This window comes from Polistes dominula, unplaced genomic scaffold, assembly GCF_049000335.1.
Source record: "Polistes dominula isolate Pdom_NZ unplaced genomic scaffold, Pdom_raw_medaka contig_82, whole genome shotgun sequence".
NCBI classification, from domain to species: domain Eukaryota; kingdom Metazoa; phylum Arthropoda; class Insecta; order Hymenoptera; family Vespidae; genus Polistes; species Polistes dominula.
This window is the reverse complement of record NW_028301046.1, coordinates 538,310-563,331: the sequence shown is the minus strand read 5'-3', so window position 1 is coordinate 563,331 and position 25,022 is coordinate 538,310. Positions and strand designations below refer to the sequence as shown.

At 29.8% G+C, this 25,022-nt stretch overlaps 6 protein-coding genes, 1 long non-coding RNA gene and 1 other non-coding gene across 11 annotated transcripts; 4 read left to right on the top strand and 4 right to left on the bottom strand.

Annotated features, from left to right (window-relative positions):
- The first annotated feature begins 3,533 nt into the window (after positions 1 to 3,533).
- LOC107066276 (chymotrypsin-2-like) lies at positions 3,534 to 4,619 on the top strand. Its single transcript, XM_015320753.2, has 4 exons — positions 3,534 to 3,597; positions 3,685 to 3,992; positions 4,085 to 4,339; positions 4,422 to 4,619. Exons 1-4 carry the CDS (start codon positions 3,534 to 3,536, stop codon positions 4,563 to 4,565), a joined length of 771 nt encoding a protein of 256 aa, XP_015176239.2. The 3' UTR covers positions 4,566 to 4,619.
- A 612-nt stretch (positions 4,620 to 5,231) lies between these two features.
- LOC107066275 (chymotrypsin-1-like) lies at positions 5,232 to 6,398 on the bottom strand. Its single transcript, XM_015320752.2, has 4 exons — positions 6,341 to 6,398; positions 5,799 to 6,109; positions 5,480 to 5,728; positions 5,232 to 5,382 (listed from the first exon to the last, which is right to left on the bottom strand). The coding sequence occupies exons 1-4, from the start codon at positions 6,396 to 6,398 to the stop codon at positions 5,236 to 5,238; spliced, it is 765 nt and encodes a 254-aa protein (XP_015176238.2). The 3' UTR covers positions 5,232 to 5,235.
- Positions 6,399 to 7,385: 987 nt separating this feature from the next.
- stmA (Protein EFR3 homolog stmA) lies at positions 7,386 to 15,821 on the top strand. Of its 3 annotated transcripts, none has more exons than XM_015320832.2 (17): positions 7,386 to 7,479; positions 7,556 to 7,704; positions 10,458 to 10,534; positions 10,824 to 10,939; positions 11,163 to 11,325; positions 11,554 to 11,706; positions 11,786 to 11,892; positions 11,957 to 12,100; positions 12,176 to 12,254; positions 12,333 to 12,468; positions 12,554 to 12,825; positions 12,921 to 13,093; positions 13,180 to 13,540; positions 13,628 to 13,827; positions 13,906 to 14,005; positions 14,071 to 14,226; positions 14,316 to 15,821. In XM_015320832.2, the coding sequence occupies exons 2-17, from the start codon at positions 7,623 to 7,625 to the stop codon at positions 14,463 to 14,465; spliced, it is 2,469 nt and encodes an 822-aa protein (XP_015176318.1). In that variant the 5' UTR covers positions 7,386 to 7,479; positions 7,556 to 7,622; the 3' UTR covers positions 14,466 to 15,821. The 3 variants fall into 3 exon arrangements, with proteins under 3 accessions (XP_015176318.1, XP_015176319.1, XP_015176320.1); XM_015320833.2 differs by lacking the exon at positions 7,386 to 7,479 and having other exon boundaries at positions 7,486 to 7,704; positions 14,316 to 14,471; positions 14,544 to 15,821; XM_015320834.2 differs by lacking the exons at positions 7,386 to 7,479; positions 7,556 to 7,704 and adding an exon at positions 10,226 to 10,303.
- On the bottom strand, positions 15,327 to 17,192 carry Fkbp12 (peptidyl-prolyl cis-trans isomerase Fkbp12). The gene is made up of 4 exons (XM_015320831.2): positions 16,980 to 17,192; positions 16,554 to 16,601; positions 16,165 to 16,351; positions 15,327 to 16,030 (listed from the first exon to the last, which is right to left on the bottom strand). Exons 1-4 carry the CDS (start codon positions 17,014 to 17,016, stop codon positions 15,973 to 15,975), a joined length of 330 nt encoding a protein of 109 aa, XP_015176317.1. The 5' UTR covers positions 17,017 to 17,192; the 3' UTR covers positions 15,327 to 15,972.
- LOC107066316 (uncharacterized) lies at positions 16,608 to 19,164 on the top strand. Its single transcript, XR_001475701.2, has 3 exons — positions 16,608 to 16,929; positions 18,661 to 18,800; positions 19,023 to 19,164. It is a non-coding gene; the product is annotated as an uncharacterized LOC107066316 (long non-coding RNA).
- Positions 17,713 to 20,603, bottom strand: LOC107066314 (DGAT1/2-independent enzyme synthesizing storage lipids). 2 transcript variants are annotated; one of them, XM_015320830.2, is made up of 6 exons: positions 19,890 to 20,603; positions 19,490 to 19,628; positions 19,330 to 19,424; positions 18,865 to 19,226; positions 18,584 to 18,787; positions 17,713 to 18,496 (listed from the first exon to the last, which is right to left on the bottom strand). In XM_015320830.2, the coding sequence occupies exons 1-6, from the start codon at positions 19,936 to 19,938 to the stop codon at positions 18,389 to 18,391; spliced, it is 957 nt and encodes a 318-aa protein (XP_015176316.1). In that variant the 5' UTR covers positions 19,939 to 20,603; the 3' UTR covers positions 17,713 to 18,388. The 2 variants fall into 2 exon arrangements, with proteins under 2 accessions (XP_015176316.1, XP_089031244.1); XM_089175118.1 differs by having other exon boundaries at positions 20,424 to 20,602.
- Positions 20,604 to 20,854: 251 nt separating this feature from the next.
- On the bottom strand, positions 20,855 to 22,710 carry sturkopf (lipid droplet associated hydrolase sturkopf). Its single transcript, XM_015320829.2, has 4 exons — positions 22,462 to 22,710; positions 21,875 to 22,205; positions 21,596 to 21,787; positions 20,855 to 21,519 (listed from the first exon to the last, which is right to left on the bottom strand). The coding sequence occupies exons 2-4, from the start codon at positions 22,181 to 22,183 to the stop codon at positions 21,085 to 21,087; spliced, it is 936 nt and encodes a 311-aa protein (XP_015176315.1). The 5' UTR covers positions 22,184 to 22,205; positions 22,462 to 22,710; the 3' UTR covers positions 20,855 to 21,084.
- A 2-nt stretch (positions 22,711 to 22,712) lies between these two features.
- On the top strand, positions 22,713 to 22,785 carry TRNAF-GAA (transfer RNA phenylalanine (anticodon GAA)). The gene has a single exon. It is a non-coding gene; the product is annotated as a tRNA-Phe (tRNA).
- The last annotated feature ends 2,237 nt before the right edge of the window (positions 22,786 to 25,022 follow it).

Genomic DNA, 25,022 nt, shown 5'->3' with positions numbered 1-25,022 from the left:
TACATGGTGACCATGAAGAAGTGGCTCTTTCACTTTCCGGCCGCTGACTCTCTTTCTCTCTCCCCCCCCCTTTCTTTCTTTCTTTCTTTGTCTTTTTCTCTTTCTTTATTTCTCTCATTCCGTTTCCTTTCTTTGTTACCATCGAAGCTTCCAGTCGATCAAAGACCTCCAACACATGCATAGGTACATACACACACGAAGAACATGGTACTCTTCTGATCGAGCTCCCATCGAGCACCGCCTCTTCGAAAGATTTCAATGTTCCGTTCGATGAAAGAAAAATTCTTAAACGAACGTAAATGCGCCCTCTTAACCCTACCCACTCGCTCGACTCGTACCACGGACTCGAGCTTCGTTACCGTGTCTTCTCTTCTACGAAAAGAACCGACTAGCTGTGGCACCTTCGATGAATCATAAAAGGGTGGAAGGATTCTTCTCTTTCTTTCTTTCTTTCTTTCTTTCTTTCTTTCTTTCTTTCTTTCTTTCTTTCTAGCTCTTTCAGATGTACTCCGAGATGTACGATTGTATCGTAACGACGGCCTATGTCGTTCTAAGAATATTGTATCGTTTGATGTATCAAGAGACTCTCCTATTTCTATTTAGAAAGCCTAGTTGGAAGGACTAAGTTTTTGGAATCATTATGATTATACGATGATTAAGAAGAAAATCTTGAAATCTTATAATTATATAAGAAATATAATATTATATTAACTAACTAGAGACTTGTTAACTTACAAAGATTGTATTAAGGAATCTCATGGTACTCAAATTTCCATGTGTAATGTTCAATCGATGTCTTTTTAAAAACTAAATGAGACATTTTCAAAAACCACACTTGCATAATCGACGTACATCGTTAAGTTTACACAGCTGATGTTAATATCGTTTATTATCTACTAAACATTACGAAATTCTAAATTACACGCGTCTTTCATTGCGTACGAAATAATTAATATTCAATAACATCGTCAATGATTCTACGCGATATTTTATATATGATCAGGTGTAAAGACATCTCAATTGATAACGTTTAATCGTAACAATTTTTTCTTTCTTTCGTAGGTATCATTAAAAACACGTCGAATAGAATAACAAAAGCAGACAAGAGAGATTTTTCTCCTCATAACCAAATGTTAAAGGTACAATTAATTTCTTCGATAGTTCGTTCATCTATAAAACGTTTCGCAATGGAACGGGAAATATTCTTCCCTTCCTTCTGTAAGACTTTAACGTCATTACGCAGGGAATTAGTTTCGAATCACGTAAAAGGAAGCAATCATACCGTCGATCCTTTCTATTTTAACCGGCGGCGAACATACATACATACATACATATATACATTTATACATATATACCAGTACCTTTTCTGGACACGTAATTTGTATAGGATGTTCCTAAAGATTATTAACTCATTAAACTAACTAATTAAAAGATTCATTTTTCTAAACAAAAATGATCTTATTCACACACATATTACTTATACCTTATTAATTGTAATAATCAATCTATGATCAATGATAATAAAATAACTCAAAGATAATTGTTTCATTTTAGAAACAGCCTGTATGAAAGACGTTTGAAGAAAATCTAGTAAATAATAATTCTTCTTAAAGTAGTCAGCTTCCAAAGAAGGACGTCAATAATCGAACGAGAAACATAGGTACCTACCTACCTACCTACCTACCTACCTTTCGTATCTTGCATCTAAATGAAAGTGTAATTAATATTTCGAACAACTTCGAGAAGTAGTTATATATATATATCAATCTCATCGATGAAAATCGTAATTCTTACAAAATCATTTACGAGTAATAATCCATACTTGAAATTATGAGTAACGATGACCAAAATATCAATCTGTTTTCCATGAACAAGAAGAGAATTGTAAGGAGTTGATGATGAAGTCTCGACCCAGTAGCAATACCTACCGGCTACTTCTTGTCCACGATAATAATAATGGTTATGGTGATTCGAGTGGGGTAGCTGCACCATTGATAGACCATATGGTGTGTGCACATTCCATGGATTTAATTGCCTTATATCGCACGAGAGGTATATACCGCAAGTTATAGGAGTGAACGAGAAAAGAGAAACAGTCGATCCTATGAACGTACTCGCACCGATGAATAATGAATATTCGCTGTATAATACGTTTACAGACTGATATCTTCTCTGACTGATCGAAGAATCTTCGATCGTGTATTTTTCGTCAGTGAATTTTCACTTCTCTCTTTCTGCAAAGTGCTACTCTTAACAACGCTCTTTTACTATCTCTGATTTTAATCTTCGATAAACAATTTCGAGATCTAAATTTCACGTGACATTTAAGAACCTGACAGTTAGAAAGAAAGAAAGAGAGAGAGGGAGAATCCTTCATGAGTATTCATCTACGTTTATTCAAACAACATGCTAAGAGAACGAATTCGTTGATTTCATTTATCACAAGACTTGATTTACGTAACACCAAAGGATCTAGTAAAGAAGTATTATATATATACGATATATATTATATATCTGTGTATATGTATTTGTAAATCGATTGTTGATCAAATGCACGATCACATTAAATGTTAATGTACTTACTTGTTGTACGAGTATTACGTAAAAAAAAACTACTTTCAAATGTGTTCTTGTTGTCTTCGGAATTTGTTCTTTTTCTTTTTTTTTTCATTCGATCTCGATGTATTAAATATACCAATTAGTGAGGAAAAAAAAAGAAAGAAATAATTTTAACGTTTACCTTGTAGTGTAATTATATAATTGTATTTGTAATTCATAAAAATGACTATCAAAAATTCCAAAAGGTACGAATTTAACCGCAAGAATTTGCATGCGTGCGAAAACATACGCGTTTATTGCAAAAGATTTCGTGGGGGGTCGATTAGGTCATCGTTCTTTCTTTTTCTTATCCTTTTTCTTCTTCTTCTTCTTCTTCTTCTTCTTCTTGAGATTCTCATTAACCGACCTATCCTTTCGAACCAACATCAGCACTCGAGCTATAAAAGATGATTTCGACATTTCGAATGGGTTCTTGAAATTGATATGCTAAGCAGATAATCATAATGATAGTAATAATAATAATAATAATAACAATAATAATAATGAATGTACCAATGCATTGTGCAACTAAAATGCATATATGACGTGATACTTAATCGAAGATAAGAAGATACGTACAATTGAATAAATATTTTCATTGTTTAAATGCCTATGATCATTTTCGCGAAACAACTCATTCGTTTATAAATTCGATGATTAAAATTAGATATAAAACGCAATCATGTCGAATGAATGAATTAATTAATTCATTCGTTACTCAAATATTGATTATCGAAAAAAAAAAACATCATTGAAATTATGTTTCAATCTACATTTTACAATCTACCAATTCTTTTTTTTTTTTTTTTGTTAAAGTATTCACAAGTGCTTATAAAAATCTTAAGTAAACATTGTATTTTGATATAAATTGCACGAAACATCGATTCGGTATACTTTGTGAATTTTGATTTTGTAAAGACCCATCGAAAATTTAAATGGCACGTAAAAATATAATAAAGGCAATCATTGCTTGCCTTTTTGCAAGTATCGTTAGCACCGGTAAGTTGTCGATTTCATTTAAAAAATATAAATATTTGATCTTCTTCTTTTATATTTCATTGAAACATATTTGAATATTTTGATCAGTATACTGTGAACCACCTGAAGCTTTGGTCGGCGCTTCGCTTGCTCGAGATAACGAATTTCCATACTTGGTATCCATAAGGATAGACAATAACCTTCATTGCGGTGGTTGTATCATTGGTCCATATCACATCCTTACTGCAGCTCACTGTGTGGTACCTTTGTTAGACGCAGAACCAGGTGAGGTAACCATTGTTGCTGGAACGAACAATCTTTACTCCGGTGGTCAAGTCTACGAACCTAGTCTTTATATTCGTCACCATGACTTTAACCCGAAGAATCCTTGGATAAACGACATCGGTATCATCAAGGTAAATTAACTTGCAAATTTTCTACTTACAAATAAGATTGAAGAACAACAATATTTGTTAAATCTTCTAAAAATTATTTGTTTTTTTTACAGCTCGCCAGCCCAATCGAATTCAACGATCGTGTAAAACCTATTGCTCTGCCAACCCAAAAACCACCAGTCCACACTAATGCCATAATCGGTGCTTGGGGTGCAACCTCTAGCTACCCAAGAAGAGCTTCTCCTTTGCTCAGAAAACTTAATCTCAAAACATTGTCTCAAGATGAATGCCAAAGTTATTTCAGTTCCATAGATATCAAATCATCTCAGATCTGTACTCTCGTACAAAAGAATGTTGGAGCGTGTTCCGTAAGTGTTGATAAATCTAAAAATAATCTTTCAATGGTTTAATCATAATTATTGAATTATACGAATATTTGTTCATTTTTAGGGTGACAGTGGCAGCCCATTATCCCTCTTTAATGAAGTGATTGGTATCGTTTCTGGAGGAATTCCTTGTGCTCGTGGAATACCTGATGTCTTCACCAGCGTTTACAGTTATCTTGGTTTTATTAAATACGCAATAACTCTTTGATCAAATTTAATCATTCATTTTTGACGAACAAACAGAATCCTTACCTTATGATTACATTTGCAATAAATATTTTAATAAATAAATATGTAATAAATATAATCAATTAATTAATAATCATAATCCGTTTTTTTTTCCCGATATCCTTGGATATTTTTTTAAAAAATGTCTCTCATAACTTTCTATTTCGTATTATGCGTTAGTAATCTTTTTTTTTTCAAAATATTTCTATCATAAATATGAGCGATTAAATCGTCGTTGAATATGATTAATATTTTTTTCATTATAATTTTTGCAAGTATGATAAAAAATTTCGTAGAGTTCAATTTAGAGTTAACCTTTTGTGCACTGGAAAGTTTACTCTGAAAGGGTGTTTATTTAAATATTTAATAAATTTATTTAATTTTTATAATTAGTAATTATAAAGGTTTACATCAATATTACATTTTATCATACTTAATAAAAATAAAAACTGATTTATAATTATGTATAATATTTTTTTATTTGATTAAATTTGTTAATAAATTTACAAATATTTCGAAAAAAATTATTATCCTATCATTATACTAAGTCGAAGATTGAAATAATCAAAGTCATTTGAAATGAAAATTATTTAAACATTATTAGATATATATTTTGTAAAAGTGAACAGAGCATCTGATGATTAAATCGTCTATGTAGATTGAACAGCATTTCTAATGAAATTAAGATGAGCCGAGACTTTGGTGAAAACGTCAGGTATTCCACGAGCACAAGGAATAACCCAAGAAACAATACCAGCAATTCTACCATTGTAAGTGAGTGGACCACCACTGTCACCCTGCGAATAAAAAAAGAAATATACATTAATAATAATCGATAATACAATAACAAAACATTGACAATAGAGTTAAATTATTCGAATGAATTCTATTCACCTGGCAAGCGCCAATTCCTGCTCGATTAAGTGCACAAATTTGACTTGGGTAGATGGGTATCGTATGTTGTTGTTGACAAACTCTATAATCTTCAGCATACAAATAGGTCTTCAGTAATGCATTGGAAAGTGGACCATTCGTTGCGATTTTACCCCATCCACTCAAACTGAGCAGACTACCATTTGGCACTTCTGAATCCAGCAATGGAATAGCCTTTTGAAGACTGTTAAACGTTATAGGAGATCTTAACTGAAAGAATAATTATATTGTTAAAAAGATAGTATTGAATCAATCATTCCAATCTTGAATTGAAATTTACCGCAATAACAGCTACATCGTTGATCCAAGAAGTTTGCTGACTACCTATGTAACTGGGATGAACAGAAACAGAACTGATACCGTGAACTTCACCACCATAATTAAGACTGTTAGTTCCAGTTACAACGGTATAAAAGCTGATTGGAGCATTCCAATCGTTAACACAATGTGCAGCAGTTAAAATGTGTCTTGAAGAGATGATCGTTCCACCGCATGTATGCTGATTACCAACTCTTATGGAAACTTGATAGGGGAATTCACCAACAGCAGCACGACTACCTCCTACTATACGCTCCGGTGGTTCGGCAAATGCTTTTAAACAAAAACAAAAATACAATTCGTGAGAAAGATTGATCGGTGGGCCCTGGATAGCTCAAATGGTTAAAAGAGCAGTCGCCCCGAAAAGCGAAAAATTCGTGGTTCGTGTCCCGGTGTCCAGTTGGTCCAGCGGTCCAATTATTTTCACGAATCCCACAATTATAAATAATAATTACGACCAATTGTACGAATTGTATTTTTTGTTATATGTATTTTCTTGTTTACCTCTAGCAGCGAGACAGACCACGAAGAAAGCCAAATAGGACATTGTAAAACGAGCCATGATGATGACAGTTCCAATGACTTAACAACCAATCGATTGAAGATACTCTTCCCTTACTTAGTATATATATACACATGCATAGATACATAACTTGTAATTACAAATTTATCAATAGCCTTGATTTGCAGCTGCTTCTTTTTAAAACAAACAGATTTATACAAAAGATAAATATGTGCTTTATCATCGTTGTTTGCCGATTGTTTAAATAAATTCAAATTCATCTAGTAAACTAAAAAAAAAAAGGCGCTATCTTGCGTATGAAAAGAGTAGTCAAGAACAATTTTAAAATGATGTCATTTCATTTCGCCAATATGCTTCAATAATTATTATTTCGAATGAATAGATCTTGAATTATTTTTCACACAGGTGCAACTTTGAGATAAACTTAAACGATAATATTTCATAAGTCATTTTATCAACATTATTTTTATACAAAGTATCACAAAAATGTTGAAAACATGAAAATATATATTTGTTTAATTCAAAGTTACACGTGTTTAAATCAATTCTAAATATTTCATTGATCGTAGATGCAAACCTACCAAAAGTATGGAAGACTAACGTGATTAATTAATGTCATCGGAGTGCTCCGTGACGTCATTTGCTTCAGTGTCCTCGTTTTGTTTAGTATGGTACAATATGTAGGTCAAATACAGGAATACGAATAAACTATGTCTTATAATTCTTAGATGTAATAATGATAATCACATATATTTTCTTATTTATTTTAAAGTTGGCATAAGCACATTTAACATGTAAAAAAAAAAGAACTTAAAAATAGAAGAAGAATTTTATTATATACCAAAATAATATTGAAATAATTGTTCATGTTAAAATAAAAAAAGAAAGAAGATGAATGTATAAAAATATCGAGGGATCTATTTTTTCTATATTTTTTGTTAATTTTTTGTTTGTTAAAAAAAAAAGGGTGCTAATTCATCCGTTAGTTGTCACCCCTCCAACTTGGCAAGCCTTGGCACAGGCGCCCTTCCGTCGAATGACGTAACCAGAGAAAGTATTATCAAGGGTAGTTGAGATCACCTCGTGTGCTGTGCTGTACTGTGCTGTGCTGTGCATGCGGGTTAGTAGAACACAGGCGTCGCGACGCCACGCGTCGTCGTCACGGAACCTTTGTCTCATTTCTTTTTTTCTTTTAGTCTATCCTTTATTTTTCCATAAAGAAGAAAAGAAAACTCATGGAAACTGAGCAACATTTCGAAAGTTATGGCACTTGTCAGATGTTGTTTCGAAGCTGAAGCACCTGAAATCCTTGGATCACTCGTACAAAAGTGCACCGATCCTGGTTGTGAGTATTTGATCGATCATTTACATTCATTAAATCATCTTCATTCTAAATGAATATGAAATGATTCGTGCGAAAAACAGAACACTGATAAATTTAAAAAACTTATTCAAACCAATGTGTGTAGATTTTCAATTAATTATTGTGTGTATTTTGTAAATAATTGCAAATATGGACAAGTTATTATAATCAGCTTGCATAGGTACTTAAGTTCCATATTGACATAAATAGAGTAAGTAACATACTTATATAAGTAAATCTAATATTCATAATTATGCATTCTGTTTCTCAATGCAACGATATTCTCAAACATTCTGTTCTTTCTTCTTATTTATCTTTCTAATTAAAATTACAATGCGTGTCGTCTTCTTATAATACATTTTGTTACCTTTGTTTTCTTTGATAATTTGTTTTTAAAATAAATAAATGATGAGTTTGTTCTTCCCTCTCTCTCTCTCTCTCTCTTTCTATCTCTCTTTCTTTCGCAATGGGCATATAATGGACATGACATTATTCTATTGAAAAGAACAAAATTGTAGGAAAATTTTCAGTTTTTATTCCTTACGGCTGTTTCCGTTCGGAACCTCGATAGAATTGTTAATTATAATACAAACACACGTTTGCATAATATCATGAATGTGTTTTTTTTGTCCATGTGTGTACGATCAAATATCGAAACTCTATGGAAATGCTAGAATATATAGGTCAATGAAATGGAACTTTATCTACGATCTTCAATGTTAAAAAATATCTTCATGAATGAACGAACAACCCTGAGGACTAAAATACTTTTTCATTCTTTCGAGTATGCTTGTCTTCTTGAAACGTGCGACGATTTCTAAAGGTGCGTTTAGTCCAATCATCGTGCCTGTAAGTTATTGTTAGAGAACACGCATTGGCATTCGATTGCTATGACAAAAGCTTTGTTAAACATCGAACATATCTTTAACAGTAAAAGAAAATAATAGAACGTTCGTGTCATAATCTTTTATAGGTTTTTTTGTTTTTTATTCGCATAAATTAAATATGAAAAAATAGAAAATTATAAACCAAAATTCGATCATCATTTTACATATAAAATTACATCCAAATATCATAATAATATAAATTAATGAATAAAACAAAAAACAGGTGTGTGCTGATCACACACGGTAGAAGTAAAAGAAAACCAAACTTCGAAATAATTGAATTGTAATACAATGCCATGTAATGGTGTGTAACAGTGTGCTAAGTTGGAAAAAATCACGCTTGAAATAAAATTAATTTCATTAAGATAAGTTGAGTAGTTTTGGAATTAGTAGTGGACAAACATATTATGACACTGAATTTTTATATATAGAATTAAATTATACAATATTGAATTTTATTAATTAATTCATTATTTTTGTTTCATGGATTTCACGTTCTTCCGTTTCAAAATTTTCAAATCATCCTGATTCTAAAGAATTCTTTTTCACTTCAAAAAAAGGATTAGAAGTAAATAAATGTTGAAAGATAAAAACTAAAGAGTCGATGTTTTTACATGTTGTCGCATAGATCGAGATTATAATCACGTTTTTCAAAGATATTATACTTTTCAATATTTATCTCGAGTGGTCTTATTATCTTAAGAAAAACGTTCGTATTATCTTTTTAACAGCAGAACATTGTCTATTCACGATATTATTGATCGTTTCTGCAAGGATGACCAATCGTCTTAAGTAACGTTCAAACTATGTGCGCGAGAGCTATTATTGATTTCCGAAGACTTACATCGACGTTGTAAAAACCCCCATGGCTATTTTCAAGTCTAAAAGTATCATTCTTATCGTTGATTATCTATGTGTAACTATGTGTAAGTACGTACATATAAATATATATATACAATCGTGTAGAAAAATGTCATCTACATTTAACTGTTAAATTAAAAAAAAATGACACACACGATACTTAATAGTTTATGGGTTTAACCGTTAACAATACCATGCACTTGGTCTCGTGCACCAAGACCAAGATAATTAATTTATTCATCATAAATCTATTTGGTGATACCATTAATTCTCAATGAGCTCTCGTTAATGTTTAATTCATGACGTTGAAGTCTCTACGTGCTATTACTATTTGCATATAAAACCTTCGTTCCATACGATTACATTCCATCACAAATTGTTGCTGTTTTAATCCCAGAATAATTTTAAAAAAAATATATATATATTCTAATTAACAAAAATAAAAAGATAGTAAGAAGAAAATAAACAAAACAAATCAAAGAGAAATACTATTTCATTCAAAAACTATTTTCATTCAAAAATTATTTCATTCATTGGAATATGACTGCTGCTGCCATCTATCAATCGTAGTACAAACTATATAATTTATACTACCATAACAGATAACTACCGACATTCGATAGGTTATGTCAGTGATCTAGAACTTCCTATATTTTCTTGATAATATAATCATTTGAATTATTTGTTGGTAATACAGTTTGCGAAGGAAAAATAATTGATTTTTCTTATTCTTTTTTCTTTGTCGTTACTTTACTCGACCGATAAAGTTAGTAGAAATCGAAGGTCGTCCGTATTGAGTGCATACGAGCTAGATACTCCTGTCAAAATGTTTGGTAAATACTTCAATTTCACGAATATTTTGATCTGTTTTTCAATCTTTCATTCATAAAACTTCTTCAATTTTGATCATACTTCATCGTGATATTATTTCATATTTCGTAGAGAAAGATTTTATTTAAAAAAAAATGTTTTTTTTACTTTCAATAGGTTGCTGCTGGTGTTGCTCTGCATTACGCCCAAGATACAAGAGACTGGTTGACAACATTTTTCCTGTTAACCCACAGGTATTTATTTCATTTTTTATCAATTGTGTTTTTAACTATTGAATTATTGTTTGATTAATTCAATTCAATAATTCTTCTTATTTTATCAAATTTTAATATATAAGATATAATTGATAAGACATTGTACTTTAATGTCACAAATGCATACCTGTTAACTATAGATATCTATACTGGTTCTTATAACTATATATATATCAGCCAAAAAGTAATCAATATTGGCTTAAAAATATAAAATCATCTATACATGCCAAAATCTAAATCTTTTCTTTTTTTTTGCTTTTTTATGTAGGATGGCCTGGTTAAAAATAATATGGAAAAGTTGACATTTTATTCATTGAGCAGCCCAGAAAAATTGGATAGAATAGGAGAATATTTGTTTCAAAGAGCCTCCAGAGACATATATAGGTAAAGTTTTATATAATTTCTACTAGAATAAACGTATGTCATTGTGAAAACAAAAAAAAAATCATGATTACTTATTACTAGTCATTCTTGTTCTTATGTCATGTTTAATTATTATTGTATATATATATATAATTGAACTGTGTTTTGTAAATGACTGTAATTAATAAAAATACTGATAAGTTATTATTTGATAACATTAAATTAAATGAAAATATTTGAACAGGAGAAGAAATGGATTTGTGATTATTGCCATGGAAGCCATGGATCAACTGTTAGTTGCATGCCATGCACAAACTCTCAATCTGTTCGTTGAAAGTTTTTTAAAAATGGTCCAAAAATTATTGGAATCGACAGATCCACAATTACAAATTCTTGCGACACAATCTGTAAGTAAACGTTTATTATATCAATATATATATTGAATATCTAACAAGATACCTGACAGATATATCTAACCAATAATTGTTGCATTTGTTTGTATAGTTTTTTTTTTTCTTTTCATATATGCATGTGATTGGGAGTGATATCATCATTTTGCTTTAATTATATTCATTAGTAATACAAAATATATTATATGTTTTAATTCAGTTGAACAAAGTCCTGGCTTCTTCCAGTTTGTCAGATTTGCCAACATCGAAGAAGACACGCCGTCTTATCACACACGTTACGATTTCTTTGTATCAAAATACTCTGCAATGTGCCACTCCAACCATGACGACGCCACTATTCGCAAACAGATCAGACTTGCAGGAATCCAAGGATTGCAGGTATAATTTTGATATCAATATTCATATTATATGTATACTTTGTTCATCAATGTAATTAATTAAAAATATTTATGTACAGGGTGTTGTGAGAAAAACTCTTTCTGATGACTTGGTTGAAAACATTTGGGAACCTGTTCATATGGATAAAATAGTACCTTCATTATTATACAATATGCAAAATACAAGGTAGGTCAGTAAAAATCAACTGAAACAGAATATATTTATCAAACATAAATATATTATTTTATAGATATGCCAACAAAGAAGACGCAACACCTGATTGTCCAACTGAAGAAAGACCAGAACCACCACAATTTGCAGAAAGTTGTATGCGAGAACTTGTTGGTCGTGCTTCATTTGGACACATTCGATGTGTTATTAGACCTGTTCTAAGGTTCGATAGAATTTTATTGTTATATTTTATAAATGACACCACATTCATATAAATGATAATCAAAATTGATTTCAGACATTTAGATAATCACCAGCTATGGGTTCCTAATTATTTTGCTATTCATGTATTTAGGATAATAATGTTTTCTATACAGGTTGGTTATATATTAAATTATGTATATCATTTCTAATTAAAAGTTTTGATTATTCATGATGTAAATTATTATTTCCAGTCACAATATTCTTATACAGTTGTCGAAGCTTTAATGACTCATCTTGATGATCATTCAAAATCATCACCGAAAATACGAACGAGCATTGCGGACACATTGTCCAAAATTATTTCAATAGCAGCTGGAGAAAGTGTTGGTAAGATATAAATATTAATTTATATATGTTATGAACAAATGTTTGAAATATCCAATTATGATATATATTTAAATGTGTGTTTAAGGTCCTTCTGTTTTGGAGATAATCAACTCGTTATTATCTCATTTACGAGTTAGTGTAACGAGAAACCAATCATCCGGCAATGATGAACAGTTATATCAAGAAGCTCTTATCAATGCACTTGGAGAGTTTGCAAATCATCTACCTGATTATCAAAAGATTGAAATAATGATGTTTATAATGAGTAAAGTTCCGTATAATCAAACAGATCGTATTATTCCTGTTGGTAAAGGAGATGTTTTGCTCCAAAGTATTCTCTTGAAATCTCTATTGAAGGTAAACTATATTCATATTATAAATTATTTGATATATAGCAAAAAAAAATGTTTGAATACAAATAATTAATACGTTATTTATATTGATAATAATAGGTCGGTACAAAGTATAAAACGATTCATTTAAATACAACGTTCCCACCAAGTTTCTTAGAACCATTGCTTAGGATGTCCTTAGCAGCAGATGCTGAAATGAGACTGTTGGTACAAAAAATATTCCACACTTTAATCGACAGACATAATAATATAGCTAAACTTGCTAAGCCAACGTAAGTTGAGTTAGTTTAAGCTTTCATGTCAATCGTTATGGTCAGCAGGTGTTGTTTCTATAAATAATCTGATTTTTCTTTGGCAGCGTGAACGTAGCTGAACTCGACTTGGTAATCGAGAAATCGTCTAGACCGGATATTATATTTATTCGAAAACATGGACCTGAAATTTATCTAGCACTTTATGAATCTTTAGAATTGACAAGCAACGCTGTTGAAAATGTGGAATCTATATATACAACTTTAGCTCTACTAGTCGTAGAACTCGCCTCAGAGGATACTATTTTAGAACTATTAAGATTAGTTTTGAGTCTTCAAGATCTAGCACTGACAAGCGGCCAAATAAGCATTACATTGAAATTCAATTTACATGCTATTGTTATTAGTTTACTTGTTTTGATTTCTTACGTTTGCAATATTTCTTCTCTTATGGATTATGCGCATAAAGTATGTTATATTATGATATATAGATCAAAAATACTCTAATTATAACAATATTACTATAATCAATTATTTGTGAAATATTTGATTTAGGTTGTTGAAGCTCGCCGAAAAGAAGCCCCACATCTGTTGCCTAATTTACATTCTCAATACGACAGTAATTTATCTCCAAGATTAGTACCGACATTGCTAGTAGATCAAACTGTGGTAAGCGAATGTCTAAAAGGAGCTGGCCTCGATAGTGGAAAACTTCAACAAGGATCTGGTTACAGTAGCACTTCTCTACAACACAGGTAACATAATATTAATTACTGTTATTCCGTATTTCATTTATAACTTATGTATATAACATGTATATATCTTTTCAAAAGGCATTCATGGGTTGATGGTACAGGAAGAAATTCATTAGCCGATATTAACTCGGGTACTGGAGAATTGGACAGTGGTGGTTCATCTCCAGGCGTTCAAAAAGTATATTTTTCAATGATTATAATAATTATCATTAACAACACTAACATTATTTCACCTATTGATAGAAATTACCTGGTGAAGAGTTGACATTCGAGAGTATGAAAAGAATTTTGACTGAAACTAATAACAATAATGTAATAGAAGAGGAAAAACGAATGCAACTTTCACAATTCTTCCGAAGTGCACCATTCCAAGATCTTGTGTCGATAACACAACCAAAGGTATCACGAAAAGAAATTGTTTCGAATAAAATCGAAAATGCTTTACACGCACACAAGGACTAAACTGTATTAACTTTATATGATTACAGCATGACGTTTTACAAAGTAAACTATCAGAAATATTTAATACATTGACAGTTGATCCACGTAATATAATACCAGGAGGTCCACAAACGGATGCCAAACCTAATCAAACTCCAGCTTATGAAATACATTTTCCAGAATTATTTGTTTATTAGAGAAAGGTAAATATATTCGTATATTTATGTAAAATTCGTAATATATATATATATATATATATATATATGCTTCTTTAGTTTGTTCGTCAAAATAATATTATTATCGCTCATGGAAGTCAATTACACAATTTACAATTTACAATATTGCTTTATATTATTGTACTACAAGTGCATAAGCATAATTGCGTAATTGTGATACCATAATATTTTTATATAAGAGAATATTTTGATGGCTTAAATGTGACACCAATTTATTTATCAGTTACAACATATAAGATAATTAATTTATATCATATAGAAATTAATATTGTTTTATATATTAAGTTTCTTTATTGTCTCACTGACGTTGTTATTTAGAATGTAGCTGAAAAATTTAGTATTAGTACCAATTTAATATGGGAATAGAGAATGTTGTAATCAAGTTTTTCTATTGTATAGGTATTTATTTTTAGCACATATTGTAAAACAATAGTACTTATAGAATGTAAAACATTAAGTACAAGTGCCATGCTTGCACATTATTAATAATCATTGTGTATTTATTGTCACTATGTATGTACATCGACGCTTAAAAACAACACACGGAGAGATAAAAAGAAACAAAAAATATGTTTGCTAATTTATGAAATAAATTATTTTATGTTTTATTGTATTGTACAGAGTTGTACTCATTTCCATATAAATTTAAACAATGTTGAACTTCATCAAAAAAAAAAAAAAGAAAGTGTAATAGAAAATTAATTTTTGTAAGCATTAATGAAAAAAATCAATAACATTGAAAAATGTACTACGATATTTAATAATTATTTATCCATATATATATATACCATTTAACATAAGAAAATGATATTAATTATTGAGTAAGTTCAATTTTTTTTTATTGAATTTTAAAATGTCAATATTTAGGACTATTACATCGTTAGTACAATTACACTTGGTGTGATATTTGAAAATTTTTGTACAAAATATGCAGATGATTATTTACCAAATGCTAAGTAAGTGGAATGAACACAGGTTGTAGATTACTTTTCAAATGTTTTCAAATTTAATTATTCAACCGCTCATTGCAGGAACATCTTGAAGGATACTACACAAGTTAAGTGATGACAAATTAATTACAAGATTAAAAGATAAAGTAACAATTATCTCTTTACATAGAATATTTTCAAATATATTTATTATTATTATTATATATATATAATTCATAGTGCAAGTATAACTTTTTAGTCTCTATTAATTCCTTTATTGTATTTTCCTTCCGTTAATACTTTTTAATGTAAACTGTGATTAGAAAGAGAGGAAGAAAAAGAAGTAATTATATGTCTTTCTTTCTTTTGTTTTTTTTGTTGTTGTTGTTGTTGTAAAAATATGAGCGATTGAATTATTGTGTACAAAGTGCCGTCTGTACAATGACTACTTAACGTAATTAATTTTAAAGCGTTTAGCGTTTGTTTAATTTTCAGATATTTAGGTGTTTGGTCGGTACAAATAGACTCCATAGAGTATCCTAAGGTTCCACCTTCAGCAGCTCTACGTCGAAGATGAGAACGGAATTTGGTGGAATAGTGTGTCTTTGTCAAGGTTAATATAAGTCAATATTTAGACATTACAGAGTAATGCAATAATACTAATGAATAAAAAAAAAAAAAAGAATCATTGTAATATATTATATTATATTTATCTTTGTATTAAAGGATATACTCCAGGGTGTCCTCGACTACCATAAGCGAAATCTGGTGAACATGTTAGCCTTGCACGTTCTCCAACACACATTTGTGCCACACCTTGATCCCAACCTTTAATTACCTCTCCTTTACCAATTCTAAATTTAAATGGTTTTCCACGGTCCCTGCTAGAGTCAAATACCTTTCCATTGCTCAAGGTACCTATCATCATTATCATTTTAAGTATATTATAATTGTGAACTATATATAATCATATCTTTAAATAATATAAAATACTATCATTTATTTAAAAAAAAAAATACAAAAAAAACATATAGTGATATTAGTCAAGATAATTTATAAAATTTTATAAGTCTTTATATATATATATATATAATAATTAATAATTAATAAGTAATAATACCTGTATAGTGAACAACTACGGTTTGTCCTGTTTTGGGATAAGTTTGGCCTGGAAATGTAAATATAATTACATGTTTATGAGCAATTATTGTTATAATTATGCACGTGACTGGCATAAATGCATTCTAACTTTGACTTTGATTAATGATAATAAGTGATCACGCGTAGAAACAAGTGCTCGTAGAAAAAAAGAAAAGTGGAATAGGAAAAAAAAGAAAAAAAGAAAAAAGTAATTTTAATCGGAAAACATCGAGAGATGGAGGATCAAAGTCGAAACGCATTTAACCACCATTATGTATTATAAAATATATCGTAAAAAGAAAGAGAAATATTGGTAGACAAAATTTGTTCAATTTAATGGAGTGTTAAAAATGCAGGTAAATATATATATTATATATATAAAATGAAGTAAAAAAAAAATAATTACCATCACCGTGAATAAGAATCTCGACATCCACGCCCATGATTATTTTTCACTATGGAATTTGACTTAACTTCTTGGATAAAAAAAGTCTTTAACTAAAATCCGTTAGAGCGGACGGGATTGCAATGACCACCGGCTAACAGAAATTGCATAAACGTGCTTTCCGCTACCTTAAAAGACGATTGGAGACGATCCTAGGCCAATGCCGCTTGCTAAAAAATAAAATCTTCTTAGATACCCCTGAATACCCCCCAGGAAAGAAATATCAATTGTTAAAGACGCCGATAGAAGACGCCACTATCGATACCACTTCCTCTCAAATTCTAGTGATCGATGTTAACATTTCCTGGCGCTAACATTTCAAATTTATATTTTCATCTTTTTTTGTTTACTTTTCTTTCTTTCTTATTAATATGTTGTATTTATTTAGTTTTTAAGACCGCGAATGGAAAGATCGAGCTTAGGGACGGGAAACAATGGCGACATTTGATATTTGTGGCAATGAACTTTCGAGTTCCTAATGTCAGTTAATAATAATAATAATAATAATTTCATTTAGTTACGTTTAAAATCGGTTTATTTAAAGAATTTCCTTTTTTATATATTATCAACAGACATTTTATTATTTTATTCTTTTACAATAATAATGTTTAATTTGATCACAAGATTGTATCACAAAGAATAATACTTTGCAAAAGTAATACAAAATTGGAAACACATATTATTTTGTCGATATAAATTAGAATTTTTTTTTTTTTAATATAAAATTTCATTTAATTTCTGTCGAAAAAAAATAACAATTACTTTACAAAAATATAATTTACGAACTAAAATAAAATACAAAATAATAAAATAATAGAGAGCACTTAAGAGTAACGCGCGTTAAATCTTTTAAATTATTTAAATATTTAAGTACCCCATTTAGGCATAACCAAATACTTACAAATACTATGCACCATGAAAATAGTTTTAAGAATAATTATACAAGTTCATATAAATATAAATTTACTTATATACTTGTATAAGAAAAATATATTTAACCATAACTTATATACCCGTAAAATAAAAGAATGATTAAATAATTTATAAATTTCATTTCGAAGAACTGTATGTACTATAGTAATACTGTAAAAAGCACATTTCTGTTTTTTTGTTTTGTTTTTTTTGGAAAATAGAAGGACATATAAAATTATGTATCATTTTGATGGAATCTCCTTAAGGCCTCTAATTTAAATATAAATTTCACATAGAATTTTCTTCAATATGACAAAATTTTTGTTTTTATGTTTAAAAAAACTAGTAATGATATTAAATTAGAGGAAGTACACATTGTATCCTATAGTAACATATATAAATATCATATATGGATGATTTTCATTGGATTCATTTGGATATGTTTCTAAAATCCATAATTATTGAGTTTTCTTCTTAGGAGGTAAAACTCTTTCTAACAAGGCTCGTGTAATACTTCCTGGTATTTGTTGATGCTCATTAATTAAATCTTCTACAGCTGCAGCGACCTAAATATTATATTAGCAAATAATCTATCATTTAGAATAATTATATAAATTAAAGATATATCTATCTAATTTTGTAATACTATTTACCTTCTTTTGTAATTGTTCTGGTGTAAGACTTTCATCGTAAGGAATTGGTTTACCTACATATGTTACCATTTTTACAGGAAAACCACCATAAATTGGAACTATGGGTAATCTTGTTGCTGCGTATAAACGCAAAAATATTCTACGACCCCAAGTTACTGTTCTAAATGCTTCTCTGATATTTCTTGTGAATATTGGAATTATATCCTGCAAATGTAATGTAAGTATTACCATCTATTCATATATATATATATATATTAATTATATAAAATTATATGACGTACAACTTTAGCATCTAATGCAACTTTTGCAAAACCTATCCTTTTCTTCCATAAAAGTTTATAATAAGAATCTCCAAATTGTGCTTCATAAACACCACCTGGTAAAATAGCAAGCAAATGTTTTTCTTTCAAAATGGATGAGCATGTCTGAATTGTTCCAGGTAATACACGTAAGCCATCAGACATAATAGACCAGCCCGGAATTTTAAAAAGAAAACGATCTGCTACTGTGTAGATTAATCTTGAATAATATAGAAATACTTTGGCTAGAAAATAGTAGACATCAACGGGTATTGCTCCATGATAAAATATCAACATAGCTGCACCATCTTTTGGTATGTTTTCTAAACCAACAACTTCATATCCTGACAAAAAGAAAAAAACACGTATAATCCAATAATGTAATAGAAATTTTGGTAGATTTTTTTGTTCACTATTACTTATCAAATTGTATTATACAAATCATACCATGCCAAATCCATCCATGTGCATCCCAAATAGCACCAGTAACGGATTGAGCTGCAAATTTCCAATCAGTTCCATAAGCATTTTGAATTCTTCCTCTGGAAAAATAATTGTTCGTTTATAAATATAATGAATGATAAATACATTACTACTATATACTAACCTGTGTGATCTGTATATGTGTAACGTTAAAATAGTAAAATATAGCAGAAGAACAATTACAAATGGAAGTAAAAATGTTATAAGTAACGGCATTAAAAGCCAAGTCAGCCATAGTGTAAAATCCACATCAATGTATTCAACTAAAAATTAGAAAGTATATTTTATACAATTTCTTTTTCTCATCTAATTTTCTTACTAATTAAACAACTGCAATTAATTGTTTACTCTAATAATACAACAATATATTATCCTAAATATTAGGATACATGAACAACACATACATGTATTCTAACATTAATTGAAAAAATGTACCAATATAATCTAAACAAATGTGTCATCATTGCATGCTATTCAAATATATAAAACAGAATGATGAAAAAAAAATATAAATTATATATTACCTATGACATCTTCTATTGTTTTTGTTATATTAAAAGACATAGAAAACATCTTCTTTTAATCTTTTGTATATTTATATATATACATATAAACACAACAATCAAAATGATGACGTCTTTAAATAAAGCGCTGTCACTACTTATACAGGTATATGTATTATCTTCTTTTTCAAACTTTACAATAATAAAATATTTACATTCCGATAAAGTTTCACGTATTTAATATTATTATGCATTGACAATTGTCATTGGACAAATCATAAAATATAAATGGATTACTTTTTTTCTTTCTTTCTTTAAACTTCTTTCATCAATTTAAATGTATATAATATCACTGTGGTTGTTTCTTCTTGTTTACTTTTCTTTTCTTTTCAACTAAATATATATTTCTAAATTTGATACTAACGTTTACACACGTATGAAGATAAAGATACACATGTAATAGTGGTCTACTATTTCAATTCATTATATTTTATCTACTATCTATGCTATCACTACTACATCGATGAAAATCAGTTCCCTATGATGATTACGCACATTTGAAAAGTAACGATTTATAAATAAGGTTAACTTGTTTTCCATAAAAGAATAATTTTTTAAACGTCGATAAAAACTTAATTTAATACATTTATTAGTATACATTAGTGAAAAAAAAATTATTTAATGACAAAATAGGTACACAACTTTTTACTATTCACTTTAATGACGGACGCTCTTTTAGAGAGCGCCACATGATTTTAAGTTAAATTCATATTTGTTTATTAATCGATGCCGGCAGATGTCGTTGATTGTTTGATACCAATCAAAAGAAGTTTTGATAATCTTTCCTTAAAGCGCTATTATTTAAAAATTGAACAAATTATTATTAAAGTTCAAACAATAATTAAATTTTATCCAAGTAAATATAATAAGTGTTATTAATTATAATGTTTAGTATAAATGTACATGATATACATATAGTACATATGTGCTTATAAGATCAAATATTTTATTAATAGAATGTTAGATATGTCATTAAAATAATTTTATATAAAATCAACAATATTTAATCATAACAAATCATTAATTAGGTTTATGAGAGATATATTATTATATATTAAATCGCTTATAATTTGACCTATTACCTTATCACTATTTGTTGCCATGTTATAACAGAATAGATTAAAATGCATAAGGCTGTTACTATCTTGATCAACAATTAGGCTTTTGATATATTCTCATTGATTAAATTACCTACTATTTCAGCCATTTCTTTCTCATGATTTAATATAAAACTGTGAGCAAAGCCATGCTTACAAAGATTAGCTTCTATATTAGGATATTTAGCTTTCATGTTTCTATAATAACTGATCGGAGTCCATTGATCTTTCTCGCTATAGTAAAGCCAAAGTTTACCAATGTGTTGAGAAACGATATTATGATCAAGTTCTTTTACTTGTTTCATTTCTTCATCCGCTAATCTAAATACTCTTTTAAGTACGCTAGGTTGTAACAATAGAATCACTGTGTTAACATGTTTTGCAGGAATACCATAAAATATACCAAACAAACGTATTAGAAATGCTTTCAAGTAATAAGGAAAACATGTAAAAATCCAAGTTAAAAAAAGCAATAAGTTGACTATGTGTAAAATCTGTAATCAAATTTGTTATGGATGTGTTAACATTTAGAAAGATGCATCTTTTTCAATTAGTAGCAGAAAAACTTACAAACTTTGTTAGAAAGCGTCCATTTGGAGTGTCTGCCATATGTTCTACCGTAGGAAAGAGTAAGTAACACTTTTCTACCTTTTTAGATATATCTTCATCTTTCAGTACATTTAATATAAACCAACATCCAATTGAATGACCTATTAAATATATTTTAGCATCGTTTGGGACATAATTTCTTATGAACTGTATCTATGTAATATAAAATAGCATATATTTTAATATGTTTTTAATAATAAAGTAAAAGTTAAGGAAAAAGAGAAAGAAGGAATGATTAACCTTATGTTCTATTTGTGCAGTTAAACCATAATATTTATCCCACTCTTTGTTGCTAGGCATATTAATTTCCAAATCTTTAGGTGGTTGAATATGACCAGCATGTCCAATGACCCAAACTGGAGTTTCCGATGGTAATTTTGAATTGAGAGATTTAATAAAACCTTCATAAAATTGTGGAACTCCTGGATTTCCTGGAATAACTATTACCACATCTTTTTTACCATCTTGCGGAAAACTTTCTTCAACCCATCGACCCTCTGCTATCACTTGAGTTTGGACATTGTTTATTGGAAGCAAAGCTTTCTGCATGTTGTCTTCTTAGATATTTATTCTATTAAATAATAATCAAAAATTAGATTATGAATATTATTTTTATATATATATAGGGATATTTTTTAAAAAATAGATGCATGTTTCAAAAGAACTATGAATAATATCATAACCTCTTATATGCAGGAGAATGAGATTTATTTATGACAGATACAAAAATGCAGAGTAATAATAATTAATAGGATTTATAAGTTTTATTAAGCTATATATATATATAGATCAAAGTTATTAGTAATTATATACACAGATGTACTTACCTGATGAACTTAATATAAGGCTTACAATTCTATTAAACTGACTTAAATATGTAGATAATGGTCGATAAGTAATTTAGATTATATTAGCATAACCAATATAGTATGATTAATAACCCTCGCCATTACGAAGCAATATTGAAATATCAATTACTAATAATTATGAAGTATATACATATATATTTATATAATTGAACATGAAATGTATTAGGTATTAGTTTTAAAGCTAGTAATAAAAACATACTTTCATGTCTGCCGAAATAGCTCAGTTGGGAGAGCGTTAGACTGAAGATCTAAATGTCCCCGGTTCAATCCCGGGTTTCGGCAATGGTACATTTTTTTTTTTTACATAACTTACTCGTCGATGTAAAAAGTAATGATTTTTTGCAATTTTATTTATTTCATGTAATTTTTTTTATTATTAAATTAATAAAAAATTTAGTTTACATTTTACATACAATGGAGTAGCATATCTGGTAACTAACATTCCAAATGCAAGTCCGGTTGATTGCAGAGTTTCTTCACTTGTTTCTTCATTAAATAATCGTGGAAATAATATCGTTTTGTAACAATTAATAAACATCATTAATTCAAAATAATGCGAAAATATAAAATTACAATAAACATACGATACTTTTGTATCAATCTTGATAAAATGTACGATATATACGAAATACATAAAAGTTGATAAGTTATCGCATTTGTAACGATCTAACTTTCCGATTTTTGACTGTTGTATACAAATAAATACAGGATTTTATGTAATAATCGTTACACCCAAAGAAAAGAATGCAATCGATAAATTCTACGTATGAAAGAGTGAAAATATATTTAATTAATAAACAATAACGTCGTATCGAAACAATATACATAGATTTAAATTAGTATGGAGAAAAGATTAGAAAAATCAGGACGATAGTTGGTAAAATAAATGCGAAAAGGTCTTCTTCTTATAATAGAATATTTTTCGTATGTTTTAGCGAGTAAATGAGGCTTAAGAAAGAAGATTTGAAGTTAAGTTTTGAAGCAGTTGCTGGTACTAGGAACGCAAAAGCATATATCGCGGGCAGTAACCGCCATTTTGGTAACTAGTTCTACGGCTCTATCCCAATACAGTATCTCGTTAGTTATACGCTGTGAAACTACATAGAACACCGCGTGTGGTATCAGCAATGGAACGGTAGCAGCTGAGAAAGCGACCGGTGGATGGTTTGTCGAAGAGGGACAGGAGGAGGTGGCTGCTGCTGCAGAAGAGGAGAAAGGGGAGAGAAGCAAGCAAGCAAGCAAGCAAGCAAGCAAGCAAGCAAGCAAGCAAGCTAGCAAGCGAGCAAGCGAGTGAGCGAGCAAGCAAGCTAGTAAGCAAGCAACGGCGTTCCACTGATGTACCGCGCGTGAAAGATGGCGGAGGGTAATTCGAAAGCGCGCGTATATAGTTCCTCGTTGAGCACGCATGCGCAATGCTGGTAACTCGCGTGGCTGCGATGGTGTCGGTAGGCGTGGCCAATTTCCAACGAACTTGCACCGGTTGGCACTGTATTGCTCGCTGCAAAAAACCACACGGAATACGACGTCACTGGTTTCGCAGTTCTCTCTCTTTCTCTTTCTTTCTAGTTCTTTTAGGGAGAGGACAAGGAGAGGAGAGACAGTGAATTTTTTAGGAAAAAAGAGAAAGAGTGAGAGAGAGAGAGAGAGAGAGAGAGAGAGAGAGTAGGGAACGTGCACCAAACTTTTCTCTATCCTGTCATTCATGAATGATTTTATTTTTTCGTTAGTTAAATGGGATTAATATAAGATTAATTAGGGATTTGAAAATATATATCAGCAGATTTTCTTTTTTATCTATCTAGGAATCTAAAAGTTCCATAAATGATTTATCGCAACTCTATTATGTATGGTCTCAGGATGAGTTTGAACGATTGCGTTAATGTTATTGCAAGAAATTTCGTTGATATTCTTTTACAGAGAGGCATAAAACAGCAGCCTTAAAAGTTTAAAAAATCTGAACTTTAGGATACATTTCAGCAAGTCAACAACAGTGATGGTATTTTACATTAGTTAAATAGACAAAATCTAAGAATCACATTTGTCTTTGAATAAAGTAAGTGAAAAAGTACATTTCTTCAAACGGTTTTTTAAATAGATCGAAACTATCTGTGGAAAAAGGATTATTTAGAAATACATGGTTTCGAAGATTGAATGAACGCACAAGGGTTTATTATTTTCAAAAAATGTATCGAAATCATGTAACTAATACTACCGTTTTCTTCCTTCAAGTCGTTTCGGTTTGCAATACTATCACTCATCAACATCAAAACAAAATCCCAATAATCCCTTGAAATCACAGCCGGGTTCTAATCTCTAAAGATACTGTAAATACCACAAGGGAATATTCGAGCATGCGATTCCGATTTACTATACTTTTAAAGATAAAATAAATAATAGGAGAAACATAATCAATCTTAAGAGTGAAAATGTTAATCTCGGTTGTTGGATCGAGTAGCGATCGAGTAAAGAAGATTCAAACGATGGAGTTAAAAGCGCGGGAAAAGACAAGGTTGGTCATT

Excerpts from the sequence above, each read along its gene's own strand:
- LOC107066275 (XM_015320752.2), bottom strand. The coding sequence starts at position 6,398 with ATGGCTCGTTTTACAATGTCCTATTTGGCTTTCTTCGTGGTCTGTCTC. Across the intron at positions 5,729-5,798 it reads ACGATGTAGCTGTTATTGCG|TTAAGATCTCCTATAACGTT; the intron begins GTAAATTTCAAT and ends TTATTCTTTCAG. Across the intron at positions 5,383-5,479 it reads CAGGAATTGGCGCTTGCCAG|GGTGACAGTGGTGGTCCACT; the intron begins GTGAATAGAATT and ends TTTTATTCGCAG.
- sturkopf (XM_015320829.2), bottom strand. The coding sequence starts at position 22,183 with ATGCAGAAAGCTTTGCTTCCAATAAACAATGTCCAAACTCAAGTGATA. Across the intron at positions 21,788-21,874 it reads CTGCACAAATAGAACATAAG|ATACAGTTCATAAGAAATTA; the intron begins GTTAATCATTCC and ends TATATTACATAG. Across the intron at positions 21,520-21,595 it reads GACGCTTTCTAACAAAGTTT|ATTTTACACATAGTCAACTT; the intron begins GTAAGTTTTTCT and ends ATTTGATTACAG.
- Fkbp12 (XM_015320831.2), bottom strand. The coding sequence starts at position 17,016 with ATGGGCGTGGATGTCGAGATTCTTATTCACGGTGATG. Across the intron at positions 16,602-16,979 it reads GATTCTTATTCACGGTGATG|GCCAAACTTATCCCAAAACA; the intron begins GTAATTATTTTT and ends TTACATTTCCAG. Across the intron at positions 16,352-16,553 it reads CGTAGTTGTTCACTATACAG|GTACCTTGAGCAATGGAAAG; the intron begins GTATTATTACTT and ends TAATGATGATAG.
- LOC107066276 (XM_015320753.2), top strand. The coding sequence starts at position 3,534 with ATGGCACGTAAAAATATAATAAAGGCAATCATTGCTTGCCTTTTTGCA. Across the intron at positions 3,993-4,084 it reads ACGACATCGGTATCATCAAG|CTCGCCAGCCCAATCGAATT; the intron begins GTAAATTAACTT and ends TTTTTTTTACAG. Across the intron at positions 4,340-4,421 it reads AGAATGTTGGAGCGTGTTCC|GGTGACAGTGGCAGCCCATT; the intron begins GTAAGTGTTGAT and ends GTTCATTTTTAG.
- LOC107066314 (XM_015320830.2), bottom strand. The coding sequence starts at position 19,938 with ATGTTTTCTATGTCTTTTAATATAACAAAAACAATAGAAGATGTCATA. Across the intron at positions 19,425-19,489 it reads CACATATACAGATCACACAG|AGGAAGAATTCAAAATGCTT; the intron begins GTTAGTATATAG and ends TTATTTTTCCAG. Across the intron at positions 18,497-18,583 it reads CAGAACAATTACAAAAGAAG|GTCGCTGCAGCTGTAGAAGA; the intron begins GTAAATAGTATT and ends TATAATATTTAG.
- stmA (XM_015320832.2), top strand. The coding sequence starts at position 7,623 with ATGGCACTTGTCAGATGTTGTTTCGAAGCTGAAGCACCTGAAATCCTT. Across the intron at positions 10,535-10,823 it reads TTTTTCCTGTTAACCCACAG|GATGGCCTGGTTAAAAATAA; the intron begins GTATTTATTTCA and ends TTTTTTATGTAG. Across the intron at positions 10,940-11,162 it reads GCCTCCAGAGACATATATAG|GAGAAGAAATGGATTTGTGA; the intron begins GTAAAGTTTTAT and ends ATATTTGAACAG.